The sequence below is a fragment of the Ochotona curzoniae genome, unplaced genomic scaffold (genome assembly GCF_017591425.1).
Source record: "Ochotona curzoniae isolate NIBS_2020 unplaced genomic scaffold, NIBS_Ocur_1.0 patch260, whole genome shotgun sequence".
In the NCBI taxonomy this organism is placed as follows: domain Eukaryota; kingdom Metazoa; phylum Chordata; class Mammalia; order Lagomorpha; family Ochotonidae; genus Ochotona; species Ochotona curzoniae.
Window position 1 is genome coordinate 54,697 of NW_024466818.1, and position 22,477 is coordinate 77,173.

A 22,477-nucleotide genomic window follows, 5' to 3' on the forward strand; every position below is an offset into this window, starting at 1 on the left:
CGTCCACGGCGTCCGGCTTTTGAGCTCGCGTCCCCCCCTTTCCTAAGGCCGGCGTGGGGGGGGAGGGGGAGCCAGGGGACCCCGGGATCCCCGCCCCCCCCACCCGGCCGCCCCTGCCTGCCTCTCCCTCCCCCACCCGGGACCCGGAGGAGAAGATGTCTTCGCGGACGGCGCTGGCCCCGGGCAACGATCGGAACTCGGACACGGTGAGTGGGGAGGGTCCGGCCCCTTGGGGGGGACCCTGACTGCGCGAACCCCGACCCCCGTGACTGCCCCGGTCTCCTCCTCCGGGACCTCCAGGCCCAGGGGAGCCCGGCCTGACCTGCCCAGCGTGTTGGGGCGCCCCTCTCCAGGGACCCCCCTCTCTGGCCCCTCTGCTGACCGTTTCCGCTCGGGGTGCTACCCCGCAGGAAGCCCCCTCCCCCGGCCGGCCCGGAACCCCTCCCTCCTTCAGCAGCGTGCTCCCCACCGGCAAGCAGCTGGCCCCTTCTCCCCAGGCCCCTGACCCCCGGTGGCGCGGCCTGGCCCTGGGCTGCAGCCTTGGGCGCTGGCCTGCCCTGCTCTCGGTGCCCCCTATGCTGCGACCGCTGGACAGGCAGGCTGGAGAAGTGGTCTCCACCTTTCCGGGGCCCAGGGCCCTGGCTGGCTCCTTCAAGGTCTTCCTGCTGGCTCACAGGCCTGTGTCTGGGTTCCCAGCACCCCCCAGCACTGGGAGGGGGACCTCATAGATGTGTCAGGAGGACCCTCCCTCACTGGTCTCCTCCCTTCCAGCGCTTAAGACATTCTAGCTCTGGCGTCTAGGCCCTGGCCCAGCCTGACTGCCCGCCTCCTGGGCCAGGTCAGCTCCTGGTGAGAAGCCTGTCGCCAAGCCCCAGCCTCTTGTCGCCCTTTGGGCCTGGCCCCTGTCTTGGAGGCGCCCAACCCCCCTTCATGGCCCAGGGCCTATCCTGTCCTGCAGGGCATCCATGTACCCCAGGAAGCCCCCACCCCAGCTGCTCTACCAACCCCAGCTCTGAGGCCTGACTCCAGGCCCTGCTTCCAGAAAGCTCCTGGCCTTGAGCCCTCCAGTCCCCCCCTAGCCTTGGGGTCCCTCTGTCTGGAGCCTCCTCCACACTTGGGTGGCCTGGTGGGGGTGGCCCCAGGCCTGCTCCAGGGTAACTTGCTCCCCCAAGCTTCCCATGCCCCTCCCCAGTTTCTGGCTTCCTGACCCCCTTAGGGGCCTGGCCGGCCAGTCCTCCCCCACCAGGGTTTCTGCACCCCAGCTTCCCTCAGGAGTGCCTGCCTCTGCCTCTTAGGCTGCCCAGATTTACGCCTTGGGGGCATTGGAAGCCCTGGCTCCCTGCGTCCTGTGCTGGCTGTGCCCCCTGATGGGCACAGGGCCCTGACTGGCAGGGGGTAGGGGAACCCGCCTGAGGGCCTGGTGTGGGTGCAGCCTGGCCCCAGGGTGATCACACACGGTGAGTTGGGCTGACTGCTGTCTGCCCCTCTGCACGCGGGCTCAGCCTTGGCACCCTCCCCCCATGTTGGGTTTTGGGGAGCCAGAGCACACAGTTACGCAGGGCCAAGCCTCTAGGGTTCCACTGTTCTCCCCTTGATGATCTGGTGGACACAGGTTCGTGCTGAGCTCATGGCCCTCCTTGCCCCCACTCAGCCTCAGTTTTCCTCCCTGTAAAATGGGCCTCATCCCCAGACTCCCCCCTCCCATGGCTGCTGAGTCTCAGGCCAGGTCACTGAGGTTCACCTGCTGGGCAGACTGGCTCCCTCTGTCTCCCTGTAAGATCTGAGGTTGCATCCCGCTTCCCTGCTACCTGGTTACCATGGCAACAGCCGTGCTGGGGTCCTGCTCCCTACCTCAAGTCTCAGGTCCCCCACTAGGGGGCCACCCTCCCCAGGTTCCCTAGCAACTGGCTGCTGTGTCGGGGTGCCAGCCAGGCTGATGGCGGGGGACACGAGCTGGGCCAGCTGGCGATGCCTGTCAGTTTTTAGCTCCCACCCCCAGCCCCTGGGGGCTTTTTCACCCAGTATCCCAGATGCCCTGTGCAGGGTCCCCCCACCTGGCCTGCTGCCTTCAGAGGGGCCACCCTACACCTGTCAGCTCTTCTGATACCACGAGCCTTCTTCGTGCTTACGAATCAGGGGATTGAAGACCCCAGTCTCCACCCTTCCATCTCTCTCAGGAGGGGCCGGGGCTGAGGACAGCGCTGTGGCCATGGCCAGCAGACCTGGGGTTGACTCTCACATACCCTGCTCCAGCTGTACCCTGCCCCACCAGGGCCCGGGGTCCTGCCTGGAGAAAATGGGCCAGGGCAAGGGGTGGATGGCTGTGGCCGCCTGGCCCAGGAAAGGAGGTTGGCCTCCTCCACGCTTGGGTGTGACACGTGACCTTGAAAAGCTCTTTAGGGAGAAGCTTGTCTCCCGAGAACCTGGCCCCCCTAGTCTGTGAAATAGGGGTGACCAACGCACTCAGGTGCTGGTGGTTGAAGTGCTGTTCAGTGGCCGCTGGCCACCTGCTTTCTGTAGCTGCCTTTGTTTTCTGGCTCCTTACCTGGGCCCCGCCAAGGCCACCGGGTCTGAGGGAGCGCCACCCTGGCTGGGGCCTCTGGCCCCAAGTGGGAGGCCTGCTCCCTGGGGCCCACAGTGGGGACTGGACAGCGTGGAGCAGGCAGGTGACCAGTGGGGCGGAGGAGGCCGCAGCTGGAGGGATACAGCGCCAGGGACAGCCAGGCGCAGTGGCGTGGGCGGCAGCAGCAGCAGGTCAGGGCCCCAAGGGGAGGCCGCAGCGTCTCCTGTGGGAGGGAGGAGGCAGGGACTGGACCAGGGCTTGGGGCAGGATCGTGCAGGCAGCTTACTTACCAAAAACCCTGGGCAGCTCAGGGGGCGGGGAGGGGTGCTCTTGATCTGCCCCTTCCAGACCTGAAGTAACCAAGGCTGCCAGGCTGCTGGCAGGTGTCGGGGCAGTAAGGAGTAGAAGGTTTTGATTTTTACAAGATTCATTTGGTTGAAAAGCAGAGTTATAGAAAGAAGGGGCCAAGAGAGAGAGACACACACACAAGGAGATCTTCCATCTGCTGGTTCACTTCCCAAATAACTACAATAGCCAGAGCTGAGCCAATCCAGAGCCAGGAGCCAGGAGCTTCTTTAGGGTCTCCCACACAGGTGCAGGGTCCCAAGGCTTTGGGCCGTCCTCGACTGCTTTCCCAGGCCACAGGCAGGGAGCTGGATGGGAAATGGAACAGCTGGGACTCAAACTGGTACCCATTAGATGCCAGTGCTGCAAGCTGCGCCAAAGCAGCCAGCCCCGAGGAAAAAGCCTGTTGGCATTGGACTTGGAATGTGTTTTGGGGGCTGCAGTGGGGACCGCAGGGGGCTGCGGGAGGTTGCAGCTGCTGATGGTTGGGACAGGACATTGAGTGGGGACAGAGCCCTCATGGGTAAGCTTGAGGCTGCAGCTTCTAGAGCTGCCAGGAATACGAGGGGGCTGCCCTGGGGCTTCTGTCTGCAGAGAGAGATGCAGTGGCTGCAAGGGAGGCCCAGGTCGGGGGGTATCGGGCAGCACCAGGCTGGAGGACTCACTCTGTGTCTCCTCTGCCCAGCATGGCACGTTGGGCAGCGGCCGCTCCTCAGACAAAGGGCCATCGTGGTCCAGCCGCTCTCTGGGCGCCCGCTGCCGGAACTCCATCGCCTCCTGCCCTGAGGAACAGCCGCACGTGGGCAACTACCGGCTGCTCAGGACCATCGGCAAGGGCAACTTCGCCAAGGTCAAGCTGGCCCGGCATATCCTCACGGGCCGCGAGGTGAGCGTGGAGTCCCAGGGCAGGCCTGCCAGTACCACTCCCATCCCCACTCCAGGCCGGGGCGGCTGGCACAGATGTGTGTGGCATTTCTCAGGTGGCATGGGTAGACCTGGCCACCCCATGTGTGAATGGTGGGCTCTGGCACCTCGGAGCCTTTTAGAGACCTCAAGGATAGGACAGCCTCTCAGCTGGACGCTGACTGTGGCAGCATTAGTGCAAAAGGCGCGTTCACGCAGACCGCAATCCCCGAAGGCGGCAGGTGCCCTTGCCCCTCCCCCACCTCACCACCAGCTCTGGAGAAACTGCCGAGGGTCGGCTCTCTAGCCTTGGCTGGCCTCTCCGGGTGCCCTCGCACCATGCCCATCATACCCACCAAAGACCCCAGGCCCTGGCAGGTGCACAGGCAGATTCTGAGAAAGCACCTGATTGCATGGCAGTGCCCCACCCTGCCCCCCGACTCAGGATCGGGTTCGGGGACACCCTGGTCTGGCCTCGAGGGCAGCACCAGACAAAAAGCTGAAGCATCCGCTCGTCCACTGGGGACCCCAGCGTGTGGGACTACACTTCCGTGGTGGGTCCTAGCACGTGAGCACGGAGAGAGCTGGGGGCGCAGGAATAGCGAGTTCCCATCCCGCTGACAATGTATGCACGCGGCACGCCTCACACATCCCCAGAGAGGAACCGTATGATCGTCTCCACGCTGGCATGCCAAGTGTTTGGCACAAGTTTTTAAAGCACACATCCACAGGAATGCAGGCAGGGGGAGGGGAGCTCCCCCACAGGGAACGCATCGCCCTCTGCTGTAAGAGTGGCCCTACTGGGGGCGCAGAGAGCGCCAGGCTGGGCTCCCCACGCCTGCAGGGTTTCTCTGAAAGGTAGAGTTAGAAGAGACACACAGATCTTGCGTGTCCCTGTTCACTCCCCATGCGGCCGCAATGGCTGGAGCTGAGCTGATCCGAAGCCAGGAGCTTCCTCCGGGTCTCCCATGTGGGTGCTTGGGCCGTCCTCCATTACTTTCCACGGTACATTAAGAGAGCTGGATGGGAAGTGGAGCAGCCAGGACTCAAACCGACACTCATAAGGGATACCAGTGTCGCAAGCTGAGGCTTAACCAGCTATGCCACAGCACCGGTCCCATACTTTTCAACCCCCTGACTCCTGGAAAGCACCCGGCTCTCTGACCCGATGTCTAATTCTAAACAAGAACAAACATTCTGATTTCCTCTCGAACTGGCTGGCTCAAGGCCTGTTTCTCTCTTTGTAAAAATTACTTCTTTATTTTTATTGAAAGAGTGGCAGTGACAGAGGTCTTATAGCCAGTCCGTCACTCCCCGGAAGCCCACCGCAGCCCGGGCTGGGAGAGGGCAACGCAGCGGCTCCGAGCTGCATCCAGTCTCCCTCTGTGGAAGCAGGCACTTGGACCACCACTGTCTGCTGCCCCCAGGGTGCACATCAGCAGGGAGCTGGATCAGACACAGAGCAGCCAGGATTCGATCTGGCCACTCTGCTGTGGGACCCAGGCACCTCACGTGGTGACTTGGTTATTATAGCCCTTGCTCTTTGGGGGGAAAAAAAAAACCCACGTTAAATCCCTGTGCACAAAACTGCTTAGTGTTGGCCAAGTGACCGTGGAACTGCTCGCTCCTCAGCGTCCCCGCCTGCTGGGGTCATTGTGCGTGGGAAGTCCGTGGCCAGGGCCAGTCCCAGAGGTGGCTGCACCAGGGCAAGCCAGGAGCTCCGAGCTCCATCCTCGGCTCCCACAGGCTCTTTAGAGCGGAACAGAACCATGCCCAGGTGTTGATTCTCAAGGTCTTGGTCACCCTCACACACCCCATGCCCCCAACTCCTGGCCAGGGCCTCATACTGGGGAAGAGGGCACTCCCAGGGGCTCCCCTGAGAGGGGGGATGGAGAAAGGCCCCCACGTCATGAGCCCGCCTCACAGCCACGGGCCTGCGGGGCCTCAGCCTTACACCCCTCCACTCCACTCCTAGGTCGCCATCAAGATCATCGACAAAACCCAGCTGAACCCCAGCAGCCTTCAGAAGGTGAGGCAGGGAGAGGGGCCCAGGGTGGCCAGGCAGTGTCAGGGAGTGGGAGGTGGGTCTGGGATGGCCGTGGCAGCCGGCCCCGGCCTCACTCTCTCTGCCTTTCCTGCCACACCCAGCTGTTCCGTGAAGTCCGTATCATGAAGGGCCTGAACCACCCCAACATCGGTGAGGAGCGACGTGACAGCTGGGGGCTGGGCACTGCCTTCCAGGTCCCTGTGAGGCCTGGGTGAGGACGCACAGGTCTTGAGGGCTCGGTGCCTAGCTGAGCCGTCGGTGGCTTTACTGTCATTGTCACCAGGCAGGGGCTTTGGGGCTTAGGGGCTTTGTGGGGGAAGTGGGGTTTGGGATGGCGCACTCTTAGTCTTGCCAGTTGGGGCTGCACGGTGCTGCCTGGCACTGCGCCCCTGACCCTGTGGGCAGCTAAGCCGGGCCCAGCAGTTTGGGCAGTGACACAATCAGTAGGGAACCGTGGAGTATTCTTGAGCTGGGGTCCCCCCTCATCCGCGCCTGCCCCCCACCCTTGCAGTGAAGCTCTTCGAGGTGATCGAGACGGAGAAGACACTGTATTTGGTGATGGAATACGCAAGCGCAGGTGAGGCCCCGCCCCACCTGGGCCCCGCCCCACCTGGGCCCCGCCCCCACCGCCACCTGCCCTGCTCGCCCGGCCCCGCCCCCACATGCTTTGACCACCCAGCTCCATCCCACAGGAGAAGTGTTCGACTACCTCGTGTCCCACGGTCGCATGAAAGAGAAGGAGGCCCGAGCCAAGTTCAGACAGGTGTGGCACGGGGCTAAGGGTGGGGCTGGGGCCCTGGCTGTGGGAGAAAGTGTGGAGGCGGTGGGCCGGGCCCAGGTGTGTGTGCAGGCTGGTGGCGTGGGCAGCAGGCTGTGCCCAGTTACACAGGTGCAAGGCTGCCAGGCGTGCGTGACTGGCCGGCTGCCCTGGGTGGGAGGTGCTGCATGTCTGCAGGTGAGCCATGAACTCATGGGCACACCCAGGTGTGAGGGTGGGTGGGGACGGGGCCTGACGTCCAGGTTTCTCTGGCCCTGGTGCGGTTTCCAGGTGTCCCGGGGCACGTGTGTGTGTGTGTGGAGCGGGGGGTGTCCTACGGGCCTCTGGCTGTGGCTGAGCCAGGGTCCCCAGGGACTTGTTGGGGGTGCAGACTGTGAGGTGATCGACCCCCACCTTCCCCCCCAGATTGTCTCAGCTGTGCACTACTGTCACCAGAAAAACATCGTACACAGGGACCTGAAGGTAAGCCCTGCCAGCCCTTGGCCTGGCTGTCCCTCCCCAACCCTGAGCAGCCAACTTTCCCAGGCTACAGAACACAAGGGAAAGAAACAAAGTATCGTGGGCCAGCTGTGGGACAAGGACACAGGAGAGGATGGAGCTCTCAGACTCCAGAATGTTCTAGAATCCTTGTCGATGAGGGTTTTCCGGCCCGGCAGTCACATGGCCTGACGGACCTTAGAGCTGGAGGACGGCATGGAGGGGTGGGCAGCCGTGAAGGGGGCTTGGGCTGGGCAGCCTCCTTTGGGGCCCTGTGTTCCTGGGAGTCCCAGCTGCACATGGGCTGCTCCGAAGCACGTACCAGGCAGCCATTCATCAGGTCAGGCGCAGGAGCCTTGGGCTCCCATCAACCAGTCAGCCACCAGCTTGAGAGTACCTGCTCGGGGCTGGGCCTCACGCTGCAGGCTCTCATGGACTACTTAAAATGTAGGACCAGATTGGCTTATTGTATTTTTTTAAAGATTTATTCATTTTTGGGCCCGGCAGTGTGGCCTCATGGCTAAAGTCCTCACCTTGAACACAGGATCCCATGTGGGTGCCAGTTCTGGTCCCGGTGGCTCCACTTCCCATCCAGCTCCCTGCTTGTGGCCTGGGAAAGCAGTTGAGGATGGCCCAAGTGCTTGGGACCCTGCACCCATGTGGGAGACCTGGAAGAAGTTCCTGGCTCCTGGCTCCGGATCAGCGCAGCACCGGCCATTGCAGTCACTTGGGGAGTGAATCATCGGACAGAAGATCTTCCTCTCTGTCTCTCCTCCTCTCTGTATATCTGACTTTGCAATAAAAATGGATAAATCTTTAAAGAAAAAAAGATTTATTCATTTTTATCTGAGAGGCAGATTTACAAAGAGAAAGATTTTCCACTGGCTGGTTTATTCCCCAAGTAGGTGCGATAGTTGGAGCTGAGCCAATTTGAAGCCGCAAGCCTCTTCCGGGTCTCCCGAGCAGGTGCAGGGTCCCAAGGCTTTGGACCATCCCCCATTGCTTTCCCAGGCCACAAGCAGGGAGCTGGATGGGAAGTAGAGTGGCCAAGATACAAACCGGCGTCCTATGCAATGCTGGGCTTACATGTGGAGGATTAGTCTGTTGAGCTACCATGCCAGCCTGGCATTATTGTTTAAAATATAAAAACTTTGCACACCAGCGTTTGGCCTGGGGATTAAGGTGCAGCTCAAGGCATTGTGTACTCTGTCTACAGAGCCTGTGCTTCCCCCCCCGCCCGAGTCCTGCTGCCAGCCGGTACGCATGCTGGGAAGCAGCAGGGTGACCCTGGCGTGTGGGCTGCTGATGCCCACATAGGACACCCACGCGAGTACCTGGCTCCCAGCTGAAGTCTGGCTGAGGCCCCTCTGGTGTGGGCATTTGGGGAGCAAACCTTCCCCCCCACCCCCCCCGCTGGTCTTGCCTTCCAAATAGGTGGAAAAAACACCATTTTTTTAAACATTGAAACACTAATCCATTGTAGGCAGGCTGTTTTGCAAAAATCCCCTATTAAAATAAATTACAGGGAAAATGAAAGAAAATGTACAAAATGCAAGCCGCATTGTTTAAAATTATATCTTAAACCCCACTGTGCCCAGTTCCTGTAGCATTTCCCGGCCCTGCCGGGCTTTCCCCTGGGCAGGTGGGGGTGAGCCTGGAGAGTGGGCGCCCCCTGCTGGAGGGTCCTGGCTGTGGCTAAAGCGGCAGCAGGGCGGCGTCATTTCCCCCCTTGTGGGAGCGGCTTTAGGCTCAGGGTAGGGGCCTGGGCCAGGGCTGCTTTGTGGCTCTTTCACTCTTCGGGGGCAGAAGCAGGGCAGGCTGGACAGAAACGAGCCTGCTGGGGTGGCAAGGCTGTTCGGTCATGGCGTGGGGGAAAGGCGTGACGCAGTGACCTTCCAGAGGGCAGACTTAGCTTGTAGTTACAAATGGGCAGAGGTGGGCACTCCTGCCGCAGGGCTGGACACCTGCTCTGCTGCTTTCTTGCTGTGCACAGGAGGTGGCCTCTCCGTGCCTTGGTCTCCTTGCCTGGGCAGTGGCCCCACACCACGTGCTGGAGAAGGCCCAACACTCCATGCAGCGTTTGTTGGGAACTCTGTGTGCTGCATGGGGCCTTGCCGGCACGTGCAGGGAAACTGAAGCCCGCAGCTATGTGGCGGCTCACACAGGGCACATGCATTGAGTGGGTGCTTGGTGGTGGAATACACAAGGTGAGACCCCGGCCCACCAAGTGAAGCCAAGATGTTTCTAGATGTGTCCAAGTGACCGCATGACGTATATACATGTGACCCCATAGATGTGTGCCTCGACCCCATGGCGTGTGTACACATGACCCCACGTTAAGCTGCCACCCACACACAACAGACCACAGGCCCGGGTACTTGGGGCTGCAGGTGGGTGTGTTGCAGTCATTCTTTGCATTCCCAGGGGACCTGAGTGATCCTTCCTCTCCATTGATTACACTGAGGCGGCTCGGGGACAGGAGTGTGTCAAAGAGCGTGATCTTGGAACAGAAGCTCCCTGTAGGAACAGGGGTAGAACTGTCCCCACTCTATGGAGGAAGAGGAGGCTGGGGCCCAGAAACACGAGGTTGCTGCCCAAGATGCAGGGACGGAGCCCCGAGCCCCGGCAAGCTGCCCACCTGCCACTCTGACACAAGGACAGGACCCCGGAGTCCAGGCTGCCGCCCCACCAGACCCCCTCACCTGCCTTCCCTGCCTTTCCTGCCAGGCCGAGAACCTGCTGCTGGACGCCGAAGCCAACATCAAGATCGCAGACTTCGGCTTTAGCAATGAGTTCACGCTGGGCTCGAAGCTGGACACGTTCTGCGGGAGCCCTCCGTACGCTGCCCCGGAGCTGTTCCAGGGCAAGAAGTACGACGGGCCCGAGGTGGACATCTGGAGTCTGGGCGTCATCCTGTACACCCTCGTCAGCGGCTCCCTGCCCTTTGACGGGCACAACCTCAAGGTGCCAGGGGCGGGGCGGGGCGGGGGCATGGGCAGGCTGGTAGGCCTTTCCTGCTGAGGTTTAAGTCCAGGGAAAAGACCAGGAAGGGGCTGCACTTGCTGGCCGGGTCTGTGTCCCCCCACGGTGCGTGCTGTTGTCATGGTTGCAAGTGGACCGTGGAGGGTCAGGCACCGTGTGGTCCCCCCGATGTCCTCATGTGAGCTTGGCAGCTGTTTTTTGCTTCTAGTCAAGGGTCCCCTCAGGGTCCCAGCTGCCTCCTATGACAGGTACTTCACAGGCACCCCAGTCCCCAAGCCTTTGTGATGTTGGAGAAGGACCAGTGGGCCAGTGAGCACCATGTTGGCGGCCGCAGGAGGCACATAGCCAGGGGCTGGCTCCGCACTGGCCTGAGATGGAGTGACGTAGGAGTTGTCTTCTGATTCTGTTTCTCCCCCATGAGGTGGAGAGCTGCACAGCCGCCCCGAGCGAGCGGTGAGCTTTTCCGGCAGGGTGTGGTACCAGCCACCCAGAGGGGCGTGGTATAACACCCACATCCCACATGAGCGCTGGTTCAAGTCCCCGCTGCTTCACTTCCCATCCAGCTCCATGATAAAGCGCCTGGGAAAGCAGTGAAGGACGGCCCAAGGGCTTCGGCCTCTGCCACCCAGGAGGGAGACCCGGCTGGAGTTGTGGCCCCTGGCTTCAGCCTGGCCAGCCCAAGCCACCCCAGCGCTCTGTGCAGTTACTTGGCCAGTCAAAGATCAGTTTGTGCCCCTCTCTCTGTAACTCTGCCTTTCAAATACATTAATCTCTTTTTTAAAAAATATATTGGCTTGTGGCTCAAGGCCAGGGCCTCTGTGCCCTTGCCACAGCTTGGCGGGGCCACCGCAGGCTGTGGAGACGGCAGGGAGCCAGGGCAGGGCTCCAGGCCTGGGCCCCTCAGGAAGCTGGGAGCCCTGCCCTGCACTGGCCTTGAGACCCCAGATGCCACTGAGGGCCTCCCAGAGGCCCCGCCCACACACACCTGGGAAGCCTGCTGGGGCGGGGCCATGGCTCAGGCCCCGCCTCCAGCCACACAGCCCCCTGGCCGGGACCTCGCTTGTTGGGGGGGAGCGGGGACTTTGGTTTCCTCTCTGGAAAGCTTGCATCTGCACCCATGGCATGGCGCTGTGACAGTGGCTGTCTGTGTGAGACACGTGGGGGACTCTGCTTAGTCCAGGGAGGGTCAGCGCTCTTCCTGGAACCCCAAGATCCAGCCTCACCCCCCAGGAACTAGACGTCACTCACCCCTGGCACCTGATTTCCATCTCCCTTGGTTCTTTTTAATTTGGAAAAAATCTGCTGACTTCAGGGCAGATAGACGGACAAAGCGTCCATCCACCGTTTGCCCAGACACACACCACGGCCGGAGCTGGTCCTAGCACCAAGGCCAGGAGTTGGGGGCCAGGAGCTCAAGCCAGCCTCCAGGCCTCGGCTCTCAGAGCCTCGGAGCCACTGGCTTCCCAGCGCGGGCATCAGCTGGAGTCAGGAGCCGAGACCTCAGCCCAGGCCCTGGCAGACGGGGCCCAAGCCCCACCCCCCCCCAAGGCCACGGAGCAGGCCCTGGAGTGTTGTAGTTCACCTGGGGCAGCAGAGGTGCACCCCACCCAGAGCAGGTACCATACATCTTACAGATGCGCCCTCTGGGGGCACAGGTGCAGGCCTGCACAGAGGGACGTTCCAGTAGCCCCAGCTGACCCAGCACCCCCTTCGCCAGGCTCCTAGAATTTTATTTGTAAGATTCCCTGTGAGGGAAGAGTTAGCACAGCTTAAGAATAGCTTCTCTGGGGAAATCACCGTGGCTACATGATGCCCCGGGGGACCTCAGTTTAGACCCCGGACTTAGCACTTCTGCCCTTGGACGGACCAGGAGGAGTGAATGAGTGCAGAGGTGGGGGACGGGGTATCCAGCCCCACAGTGTGGGGAGTCGGGTAAGCTGGTCTCCACATGAGGAGTTGGTGGGGCGTCCCCCTCCCCCTCGGTGCAGCCTGCCAAGTGACTGGTCCCCGCAGGAGCTGCGGGAGCGCGTCCTGCGCGGGAAGTACCGCGTCCCATTCTACATGTCCACAGACTGTGAGAGCATCCTGCGCAGATTCCTGGTGCTGAACCCCGCCAAGCGCTGTACTCTCGAGGTGAGCCGCCCCCGGGCCCCCACACCAGTCATTAGCTAATGAGCCTGATTACAAGGTGCAGGCCCCAGATGGGGTGGGGGCGGAGGGCAGCAGCAGGAGATGGCAACTTCAGAGAGAGAGGGCCTCCTCGTCGGGGTGCCAGGCACCTGCTGGGGCGGTGGGGGGGGTGCATCTGAGGGCTCCCCGTTCCTCCTCTGACACTCACCTCCCCCCCCCCCCCCCGCAGCAAATCATGAAAGACAAATGGATCAACATCGGCTACGAGGGCGAAGAGCTGAAGCCGTACACGGAGCCCGAGGAGGACTTTACCGACACCAAGCGGATCGGTGAGGGTCCCGCACTCCCAGCCCACCTGTTCCCGGGGGCGGGGCGGTGCAGGGCGGTGAGCATGCTTCCTCTAGCGTCTGCCAGGCTGGCCCGGGGCTTCTTCCGGCTTCCTCTCCTGTAATATGTTCCTATAACAGGGACACCTGCTGGCGTGCCCCAGCCATTGGCATCTCCTTCCTCACCTCCCCAAAGGCCCCCTCCTCCCCACTTCTGTCCTCATGTCCCCAGCTGGGCACTCCAGGACACCTGCATTCTCCCCTTGTACATGGAGGCCGCCTGCCAGCACCAGTCAGCGCTGGGTCAGGAAGCCGAGGGTCCTCAGCAGGGTCAGGCTGAACCGGTATAGGAGGCACCTTGCAGATTGCAGATCAGCACAGAGCCGGCAGGTTCATCTGGCCTGACCTGCTGCTAACCATGTACTCATTCATATCAGTAGAAAAATCTCCAGGCACAACCGGATCCAGGTGCTCAGTAGTGGAGAATCTAGATTCTTCCCCCCAGGGCCCTCCTCACTAGGGGCAAAGCTGACCCGGACAGCCGGGCTCCCTGACAAGAAGGGGAGGGGCTTCCCTTGTAGAAGCCCTAGGCTGGCTGGTGGTCCCTGAATCTGTGCATTCTCATTGGCCATTGTTACGTCTTGTACCTGCTCTGAACCAATCAGAGTGACTCAGGGTGGGGGAGAGAACAGGTGCTGGCTGGTGCCTCCCACACTGGGGTGCACAGCTGGTGAAGGTGTGTGTGTGTGGGTGGGTGGAATATTCTAGGAGGGAAAGGTCATGGGTGCTGACTGGAGGGAGCAGGCAACACCCGGGGAGGCTGACCCTTGTCTCCGCCCCTCTGCCAGAGGTGATGGTGGGCATGGGTTACACCCGTGAGGAGATCCGAGAGGCCTTGACCAGCCAGAAGTACAACGAAGTGACGGCCACGTACCTCCTGCTGGGCAGGAAGACAGAGGTCAGAGGGGAGCGCCCCGCCAGCACGGGGGCCCTCAGGAGGCGGAGGGGACAGTAGCCTGATTTCTGCCCACCCCCATCTCCCTGCTGCAGGAGGGTGGGGACCGGGGCGCCCCAGGGCTGGCCCTGGCACGGGTGCGGGCGCCCAGCGACACCACCAACGGCTCAAGCTCCGCTAAGGGTGCCAGCCACAGCAAGGCCCAACGCAGCGCCTCGTCCACCTACCACCGCCAGCGCCGGCACAGCGACTTCTGTGAGTGGCTGCGGGAGGGACCCCCGGGGCCCAGGGTCAGCATCTGTACCCCCTCGGTACCAACCCTGCCAGGCAGCAGGTCATGCGCCAGGACTTAGGCTGCTGCCATCCATGTGGGAGACTCAGACAGAGCTCCTGGCTCCTGCCTGCAGTCTGGCCTGGACCTAGCTGCGGGTGGCATTTAGAGCATGACTGAGGGACTGGTTACTTGGCCGCCTGTCTGTTTTTCCCTTTCTATTCCTCCCCTCCTCTCTGCCTGTCAAGTAGATACATTTTTGCAAAATAGCCAAGAGAAAGACAGGGAGTGTGACATCCCCCAGTCCTGCTTCCTCTTGGCTCCTCTGGCTGTTCCTTGGCCCGTGACTTATCTCATGTTTTCTCGGAGCTCACCACTCCCAGGCGTCGGACAATGGCTTCAGAGAGCAGCACGGCAGATAGCCCGCCTCCTCGCCGCCTCTGTTGAGGCCTGCTGCACTGTTATCACAGTCTGGCTGGGATTAATCTGCCAGATCCGGGGCACAGGACACGTTGTACAAAGCGGCTGCTGAGAGCCTGCCCTCTGGCCCCTCCTCCACTCTACAGGGAGAGGAGGTGCTTCGTAAGGAAAGGAGGGAGGGCTCTCTGCACTCCGCATTCTGCAGCTGATAGCTGATCACTGCAGAGGGCGGACAGCCCCCCACTGCCACGAGAGCAGGCCTGAGGGGTCGCCCACCCACACCCTCCGCCAGTGTTAACACTACCCTCTAGCTTCATAAAATTTACACACCATACAACTTACCTGTTAAAAGTAAGCAACTCAAAATAAATAAAAATGTTTTGAAATTTTAAAAAGTAGGCAGATCAGAACCTTCCCATCTGCTGGTTCGCTCTCTGCGTGACCACAGTAGACAAGGGTGAGTCCAGCTGAGGCCAGGAGCCCAGAACTCAGTCCCACGTGGGTGGCAAAGACCCAAGCCATTGAGCTGTCACCTGCTCCCTTCCCGGAGCGTTAGCAGGAGCTGGACTCAGAAGTGGAGCTGAGGGAGCCGTGCCATGCAGAGTGGTTTACTCCTCTGCTTGCAGCGCCAGCATCCCACATGGGCGCTGGTTCCTGTCCCGGCTGCTCCACTTCGCATCCAACTCCCTGCTTACGGCCTGAGGATGCAGCAAAGAATAGCCCAAGTCTTTGGGACCCTGCACCCACATGAGAGACCCAGACCGGCTCCTGGCTTCATGCCGGCCCCACTCTGGCCTTTGTGGCCATTTGGGGAGTGAACTAGGGGATGGAAGGTCTCTTTCTCTGTTTTTTTTTTTTTTTCTCTCTCTCTTTGTAACTCTGACTTCCAAGTGAAATAAACAAAATCTTTAAAAAAAGAGAGAGCTGAGCCTTGAACCCAGGCCCGCCATGCCAAGCAGCACCTTAACCACTGCACCCACTCACACTCCCCCCGCGCTTTGCAAGCCAGACCTCGTGACATCCCCGTAATTTCTGGGGCACAGGATTAACCCCAGGGTGGGAGGGAGTGTCTGTCTCAACCTCAGTGATTCTAGAACTTGTTTTTCACTTCTAGAAATAGAGAGGGGGAGAGAGAAAGAGGGAGTTAAGAGAGGCCTCCTTGCAAATGCCCCTAGCTAGAGCAGAAGCAAAGAGCTGCAATGTTACAGGAGGGCCCACGTGACTCGGGTCGTCTGCTGCCTCCCCAGGCATGTTAGCAGGGGCTGGATCGGAAGCAAACCAGCAGGGGCTAGAACAGATACTCCTGTGGAATGCCCACATCACAGACAGGGGCTTAGGCGCTGTACCACGGTGGCAGCCCAGCCGTTCCCCTATTCAGGTGTTGAAGCAGACCCAGGAGATGCCATGTGTGCTGGGGGACAGGCCTGGGAGGTTCCCCGGGGATGGTTCTGGTTCCCAGTGCTGCCTGCTCTGATGGCTGCCTCCCTCCCTCCACAGGTGGCCCTTCCCCCGCCCCCCTGCACCCCAAACGCAGCCCCACCAGTACCGGGGAGACGGAGCTGAAAGAGGAACGGCTGCCAGGCCGCAAGGCGAGCTGCAGTGCCACAGGGAGTGGCAGTCGGGGGCTGCCGCCCTCCAGCCCCATGGTCAGCAGCGCCCACAACCCCAACAAGGCTGAGATCCCCGAGCGGCGGAAGGACAGCACGAGTGCCCCTGTGAGTGGGGGGCCGTGGGGGCCGGGGTGGGTCAGGGTAGGCTGGGGCGGGCCAGGGCTGTGTGACGTGGCTATCCGCCCTCGCGTGCAGCAAGCCCCGGCGAGCAGCCCCTCCCTGTGGTTGGTGTCAGGCAGGTGTAGAGCTGAGTACTGGGGCAGAGGGGGCTTCCTGCAGGACTCAGAGTTAGCCTGGGTTCAGCACCCAGAGTCTGCTGATGCCCTGGGGCATGACCTTGACGGTGCTGCAAACTCAGTAAGAAGGCGGGGAGCAGCTGTCATCCGTCTCCTCCCAAGGCCTCCTGGGTGCAAAGAGGAGCCACTTCTTACCCAGGACCCAGAGCTGCATAACATCCTGGGACAGGTGGCCTGGGCTCTCCAGGCCTTGACAGATGCAGGCTGGGCACACGGACCCACGCCAGGCTAGAGTGGCGCCCGGGATGCCAGAACTACACAGGCCAAGAAGCAGAGGGTGAGGACAGATAGGCCCTGGGCCTCAGCTCTGCGAGCAGCATCTGTGAAACGGCCTCATTCAAGAATCTCATGAGGGGGTCTGTTTATGAAAGATTCATTTATTGGAAAGAGCAACGGGAGAGGTTTTTTCTGCTGGTTCTCTCCCGACGTGGCCACAGAAGGGTTGGGCCAGGCCGAAGCCAGGAGCCAAGAACTCTGTCCGGGCGTCTCACCTGGGCCGTCTTCTGCTTCCCCGGGACATTAGCGGGAACTGGATTGAAGCGAAGCAGCCTGGACTCAAAGCGGCTGTCCGCTATGGGGTGCTGGCATCCCAGGGCCCTGTGTGCAGCCTTCCACCACTGGCACCTGGTGAGGCTGGGAAACTCAACCCAGACCAGGAAGGAAACAGCAAATTAGCCACCGAGTCAAAAGGAGGAAATAGTAGAGGAAAAAAAATAGCACCGTGGAAGAAAGCAGAGGAAAACTGGAGAACATGGGCGAAGCCGGAACTGGGTCCTTTGATAAGTTCTCGAAGGCCATGGCCCCTGAAAGACTGGCAGCGCATTGAAGCCAACGCCGAGGCACGCAGGCTCCAAAACCAGCAGGACAAGATGCCGATGAAAAAGACGCCAGGATAGTGTTTGGAGTGACTGTCCAGCAGCAAGCGTGGTGGCCCTGACAGATGCAGGCTGGGTGCACGGTGCCATGCCAGGCTAGGGCGGCGCCCGGGATGCCAGAACTACACAAGTCAAGAAGCAGAGGGTAAGGATGGACCCTGGACCTCAGCTCTCCAAGCAGCCAGATTGCCTGCAACGTGCGACCAGGCAGGCCTGACGCTGCAGGAAACAGGAAGCCCCACCTCACCCAGCACCACAGCCGTCATCCTTGGGGGTCCCAGGCCCACCATGTGCTCCTGGCAGCGTTGCTCCGAGCGTGTCAGCAGGGACCAGTTCCTGAAACAGACTCAGCAGGAGGCCACAGGAAGCTCATGCCTCAGCCCGGGCCAGGGTCGGGGTGCAGCAGGGAGAGTAGGTGGCTCAAGGCTGGAAGGGAAGTGTCAGGGCACCCACCGGGAGGTGCACATGGCACTCGCTGGGGGCTGGTGTGTACCTGAGCGCAGGCCCAAGGCCAGGGGCAGCCTTGGGTGACCCCCTACCCCCGTCGGAGTTCACCTGGTGCCTCTGCCCAGCCCCTGCTCCCTCCTGGCCCTGTGCGGTTCACTTACCCGGCAGGAGGAAGGGGAGCAGGGAGCTGCGGGTCCCGTGACCTCCTGCTCCCCCCATGGCCGTGTCTTCCACAGAACAACCTGCCTCCTAGCATCATGACCCGCAGGAACACCTACGTGTGCACCGAGCGTCCGGGGGCCGAGCGCCCGTCCCTGTCGGCAAACGGCAAAGAGAACAGGTCTGGCAGGACTGGGTGACGGGGCGGGCAGGGCAGGTGAGCGGGACACCCTCTCAGCAACATGTGCCCCCTGTGCCCAGACCCCAACCCGCCCCACGTGGTGGATGAATCGCTGTGCTCCCCCACCCCACCACAGGCTGGGACAGCCCCAGCGGGTTGATTGATTGATGCATTTTTTAAAAGCAGAGCGAAGCCCTGGAGGGCGGCAGGCAGCTCGGTGCCTATTGGGCTGCCTCCCCTGCCTGCCTGCGATGGTGCAGGCCCTGGAGCCAGCAGCCAGGGACACCGATTCCAACCCGGCTACAGTCCCGGGGTGGGCTTGGCATCGGGACAGTGGCCTGGACATGGGGGTATGCGCTGGCTTGCACCTGCTGAACACACAGGCAGGGGCCGTGAGCACAGCAGGGCAGAGCAGGCGTGACACAGGGACCTGTCACTTCTGTGTTCAGATCCTGGCCCCACGCCACGCTGGCCGGGTGATGGGCACCCCTGTGGGCCTCCATGTCCCGTCTGTAATGTGGAGCTGACGTCCCTGCCTCCAGGCAGGCGGGGCTGCTGCCCTAACCAGGTCAGCCCCAGCACAGGATCTGCCTCTCCACCAGAGGGGAGTTTGTTTCCTATTGGGTCCTAGAGCCCCGCGCAGTTACAGTTGAGAAAATGAGGCTCAGGGCAAGTAATGCCCAGGATCACAGAGCTGAGAAGGGTCCAGGGCGGAGGAACCAGAAGCTGTCTGTAGCCACTGTGGCCGGGGCCTTCCAGTTCTGGTCAGTGAGTCCTTCCAATTCTAAGGTAGCGGTTTAGTCCTCTTGGACAGAGCTGTCTGACCACAGGGTCCCCCAAGGGCTTGTCCATAGGGGGTCCCCAGGCCTCCCTGCTCCAGCAGTTGCAACCATTTTCCAACCAGCAAGAAGTGGACAAAGACCTGGAAGGCAAGCTGCCAGCCTTTTAAAGGCTTGACCCAGAAATGTACCCAGCACCTCTGCTCACGTCCCATTGGCTGGGGCAGTCATGTGACCACATCCAGTTGCAAGGAAGACTAGGAAATGTAGTCTCCAGCTGAGTTTTGCATTCCCAGGGGAGGGACTCAAGCAAGGGAGGCAGCGGCCATCTGCCACTGTCAGGGCTTGCTGGCTGAGACCCACGCTGGCCTGGGCACATAGAAAGTGGAAATCTGGTCCCTGCTCTCCACAGAGATCTCACTGCCCTTGCCGCATCTAAAGAAAATGAGAGGGAAGTTCCCTCACTCTTGACTTGCCCCTGCCAGGAAATGGTCCTGAATCCAAGTGCCCTTGACCTTGGCCTCTCTCCCTTGCGTGGACCCAGAAGAGCATTCAGATAACCCACCCGGGTCACATTGTTTGGTTCCTGAGGTACGAATGGCAGGTGACAAGCGAGTTGCCCCAACCGCCTGTGCAGAGGCGAGCTGGGAGAAACGACACCAGGCTTGTGCGGGGCACAGCCAGGCCGCCCCGGATGGCTGGAGGGTCTGGTCTCCACCAGGCCAGCACAGAGAAGGATCAAAGGGGTGAGGGGCCCAGGCTGACATGATGTGCCCCTCTTCCTGCAGCTCGGGCACCGCGCGGGCGCCACCTGCCTCCCCCTCCAGCCATAGCCTGGCACCCCCTGCCGGTGAGCGGAGCCGCCTAGCCCGTGGCTCCACCATCCGCAGTACCTTCCACGGTGGCCAGGTCCGGGACAGGCGTACGGGGAGCAGCAGTGGTGGAGGCATACAGAATGGACCCCCTGCCTCTCCCACGCTGGCCCACGAGGCTGCGCCCCTACCCGCCGGGCGGACCCGCCCAACCACCAACCTCTTCACCAAGCTGACCTCCAAACTGACCCGAAGGTGAGTCCCCAGGGACAGCTGGGGGGGGGGGCCGCAGGCTTAATCTGTCCTGTCTACTCTGCCTCCTATCCTCTGATGCGTCCCTCTCTTCCTCCTCCTGTCCTGTCACCCTGCGCCTGCCCCTTGCACTGCAGGGTAACCCTCGATCCCTCTAAACGGCAGAACTCTAACCGCTGCGTCTCGGGCGCCTCTCTGCCCCAGGGATCCAAGATCCGTAAGTGCCCTGGGCCCCTGCTGGTCTCCCAGCTGTGCCTGTGGGGAGGGGTGGCGTGGTTGGCACCAGGTAGCTGGCGTCCTCAGGTAGTGAACAGAAGCTGCCCAGGCGCCTTAGGCGGTCACTCGGTGACATGGGTGACATGGGGCTGGGCGACTGAGGTCCCAAGGGCTGGGCCCAGTGTGTCACTTTGGAAGGCACTTTCTAGCATGGGAAGGAACCTGTGTGTGGCTGTGACCCGAGAGGACCCACCGCCAGTGGGACCTTCAGACGGTCAGACAGGCACACGGGATGAGATGAGCAGCTCAGGGGAGGGGACAGCTTTGATGGGGCCAGCCTCAGCCAGGAGGTGTCTGAGTGTGAATCAGCCTGTGCATCTGTGTGTGTGTGTGTGTGTGTGTGTGTGTGTGTGTGTGTCCCACGACCTTTTCATCTTCCAGATTCTTCCTGTCCTCCACCCTGCACTAACCATTCCAGGGCCTGTGGGCGTGAGCGGGAGACAGGCTGGGGCGGTGGGGAGGGTCCCACCTCTGGTTAGACATGCTGCCCCCTTCGCTTCCCCAGGGTCACAGACGAACCTGAGAGAATCGGGGGACCTGAGGTCGCAAGGTGAGTGCGAGTCCGGCCCCACGGGCCTCCATGCCACCCCCCACCAGCAGCCGGGGCTCCTGCTCCTCAGAGTCCCCCAGAGCCCCCGCAGCCCCTCTAGTTGGCACTGGGTCCACAAGCCTCTTCCATGGCAGCCTTGGCCCAGGTGTGGGTTGTGCCCGTCCCGCCCAGCAGCGGGGAGTGCGGAGGCCAGAGACGCAGCCGACCCCCAGCTCCCCTGCTCAGCTCTGCTCTGTAGCCCAAAAGCCACTCACGGTTTCCAGTGCATAGACTACACGTGTGGCCGTGGTCCACTGTGATGGCCAAGCCCTGCCGGGCCAGAGACCTGAAAGAAACAACTTCCCTGGAATTCCCACAAAGTCCCAAGGCTGATTCATGGCTCGTACTAGGTCATGTGCCTGTCCCCGAGCCAATACCTGGGGCCAGAGAAGTACATGAGTCTTGATTGGCCAGAGTGGTCACATGCTCTTTTGTGGCCCAAGGTCATGGGCATGCACCCCGCTTCTGCTCAGGCCCAAGCTGGGGGAGAACATACCTGCCCCAGTTCCCTCCTGGGTCCCAATGCTCCCGTCTCTCACCTCCTCGTCTCCCCCTTCCCGCCGGCAGTCGCCATCTACCTTGGGATCAAGCGGAAACCGCCCCCCGGCTGCTCCGACTCCCCTGGAGTGTGAAGCTGACCAGCTCACGGCCGCCCGAGGCCTTGATGGCAGCGCTGCGCCAGGCCACGGCGGCCGCTCGCTGCCGCTGTCGCCAGCCCCAGCCCTTCCTGCTGGCCTGCCTGCACGGGGGTGCTGGCGGGCCCGAGCCCCTGTCCCACTTCGAAGTAGAGGTGTGCCAGCTGCCCCGGCCAGGCCTGCGGGGAGTGCTGTTCCGCCGCGTGGCGGGCACCGCCCTGGCCTTTCGCACGCTCGTCACCCGTATCTCCAACGACCTGGAGCTCTGAGCCGCCTCAGCCTGGGGTCCCCATCTTCCTGTGGTGCCCCCTTATCATCACCTCAGCTTTCCTGGGACAGATCTGGGGGCCAGGGTGGGGCCCCTCTGCTGTGAGGGACAAGGACCAGGGGTGCCAAGCAGAGCGGGCTGGTACCTCCCAGGCGTCTCCAGCTGGACCTGGACCCCCTGACTTTGGGGAAGACTTGGGGGGCAGGAAGGGAAACTGAGACACTTCCCTCCCAGCAGCTGGGGAGCAAGGCCTGGGGCCGGGGGCAGGACAAGCTGCTAAGACTAAAAACTGGAAGCCTCGGGTGGGGGAGAATCTGGGAGTGCGGTCAGGCAGCTCCTCCCCTCCCGCTCGGGCCCCCTCCTGCCCCAGGCTGGCGCGGGGCACTTTGTAGAAACCCTTGTAAATACCCCCGGTCCCTCCACAGACCACAGACGTCCTGAGGGGCCGTCGCTGTCGCCCCCCGCCCCGCCCCAGTTTTTAAGTTATTATCCCACCCTCTGTCAGCCTCTCACCTGCAGCCTGTCACCCAATAAACGTAGGCCAGTTCCCCGCCCCGTGCCACCCCTGGGGTCTTCCTTCCCCGCCTGCACCTGCCTCAGTTGTCCCATCTGCAGAGTGGAGGTGAGGGCGCGGGAAGGGAGCAGGTGACAGAGGAGAGGGCAGGACGGAACGCTGGCGCATCCGCCACTTACACACTGGACTCAGCCACTTCTGCCCCAGTAGCGCATTTACTCAATAAACACTCAATGACCAGTGCCGCCTCTGTGCCAGGCCCGGCGCCCAACACGGAGACTTGAGGCGTCCTTGGAGGCCCCCAGTGTGAGGACCTGGGTCTGACTGGGATGCTGGGGCAGGGAGAAAAGGCAGGGCTGGAGAAGGACCCAGTGCTAGGGCGGGCGTGGAAGGACATGTTGGGGTGGACTGGGCCCGGGAGCAGGAGTTTGTACAACAGCCTCAGAGCATCATGGGTGATACGGTGGGCATGGGAATTAATGGAGAAACGCATTCTAAAGACCCACCATCTGTGGGTGCTGCACCAGGAGTGTTGGTTTCAGGAGCTCCCGACACCTCCATCTGCCCAGCGTCTAACGGGCTGTTTC

General features: G+C 61.7%; 1 protein-coding gene across 2 annotated transcripts; it reads left to right on the top strand.

The window, feature by feature from the left end:
• Window positions 1-34: 34 nt before the first annotated feature.
• Window positions 35-22,130, top strand: LOC121166910 (MAP/microtubule affinity-regulating kinase 4). Of its 2 annotated transcripts, XM_040996245.1 has the most exons (18): window positions 106-206; window positions 3,594-3,794; window positions 5,787-5,840; window positions 5,960-6,008; window positions 6,370-6,435; window positions 6,551-6,621; window positions 7,042-7,098; window positions 9,841-10,077; window positions 12,109-12,228; window positions 12,455-12,554; window positions 13,400-13,509; window positions 13,602-13,761; window positions 15,695-15,912; window positions 17,662-17,765; window positions 19,333-19,611; window positions 19,746-19,825; window positions 20,390-20,434; window positions 21,041-21,187. In XM_040996245.1, the coding sequence occupies exons 1-18, from the start codon at window positions 156-158 to the stop codon at window positions 21,103-21,105; spliced, it is 2,067 nt and encodes a 688-aa protein (XP_040852179.1). In that variant the 5' UTR covers window positions 106-155; the 3' UTR covers window positions 21,106-21,187. The 2 variants fall into 2 exon arrangements, with proteins under 2 accessions (XP_040852180.1, XP_040852179.1); XM_040996246.1 differs by lacking the exon at window positions 19,746-19,825 and having other exon boundaries at window positions 35-206; window positions 21,041-22,130.
• Window positions 22,131-22,477: the final 347 nt, after the last annotated feature.

What these genes read in the sequence shown, in the direction of transcription:
- LOC121166910 (XM_040996246.1), top strand. Translation starts at nt 156, where the DNA reads ATGTCTTCGCGGACGGCGCTGGCCCCGGGCAACGATCGGAACTCGGAC. An exon ending in TTGACGGGCACAACCTCAAG is followed by an intron (nt 10,078 to 12,108) that starts GTGCCAGGGGCG and finishes TGGTCCCCGCAG; the next exon opens with GAGCTGCGGGAGCGCGTCCT. An exon ending in TACCGACACCAAGCGGATCG is followed by an intron (nt 12,555 to 13,399) that starts GTGAGGGTCCCG and finishes CCCCTCTGCCAG; the next exon opens with AGGTGATGGTGGGCATGGGT.